The sequence below is a fragment of the Apaloderma vittatum genome, unplaced genomic scaffold, assembly GCF_000703405.1.
Source record: "Apaloderma vittatum isolate BGI_N311 unplaced genomic scaffold, ASM70340v1 scaffold35868, whole genome shotgun sequence".
In the NCBI taxonomy this organism is placed as follows: Eukaryota; Metazoa; Chordata; class Aves; order Trogoniformes; family Trogonidae; genus Apaloderma; species Apaloderma vittatum.
In genome coordinates, this window is record NW_009733006.1 from 576 (window position 1) to 974 (window position 399).

The window sequence follows — 399 nt, forward strand, 5'->3', positions numbered from 1 at the left end:
GGACCAAAACAAAGGTGAGGGGGTTGGGCTGTGGGGCAGGAACTGGCCCTGGGTGCAAGGTCCAGGCTGTGAAAGGTCCCTGGTGAGGTTGGAAGAGGCATGACTGGGGAAGAGGTTGAGTTTGGGGTGAGAGGGAGGGTCGGAGGGGCCAGCCCTGCTGACGCCGCGAGGTCCCGGCAGCCCGGGAGGCCGAGCTCCGACGCCTGCGGAAGATGAACACGGAGTTCGAGGAGCAGAACGCCATCCTGCAGAAGCACACAGAGAGCATGAACTGCGCCAAGGAGAAGCTGGAGCAGGAGCTGGCCCAGGAGGAGAGGCAGACCCTGGCCTTGCAGCAGCAGCTCCAGTCTGTGCGACAGGCCCTCACCGCCAGCTTCGCCTCCCTCCCCATCCCCGGTG

At 65.2% G+C, this 399-nt stretch overlaps 1 protein-coding gene across 1 annotated transcript in view; it reads left to right on the top strand.

Annotated features, from left to right (window-relative positions):
• LOC104278680 (SWI/SNF-related matrix-associated actin-dependent regulator of chromatin subfamily E member 1-related-like) overlaps positions 1 to 396 on the top strand; it is a gene marked incomplete at both ends in the record, with an annotated part of 953 nt that extends 557 nt beyond the window's left edge. Inside the window, 1 exon segment of the mRNA XM_009875719.1 lies at positions 153 to 396. Within this exon segment, the coding sequence (XP_009874021.1) occupies positions 153 to 396 (244 nt within the window).
• Between the last annotated feature and the right edge of the window lie 3 nt (positions 397 to 399).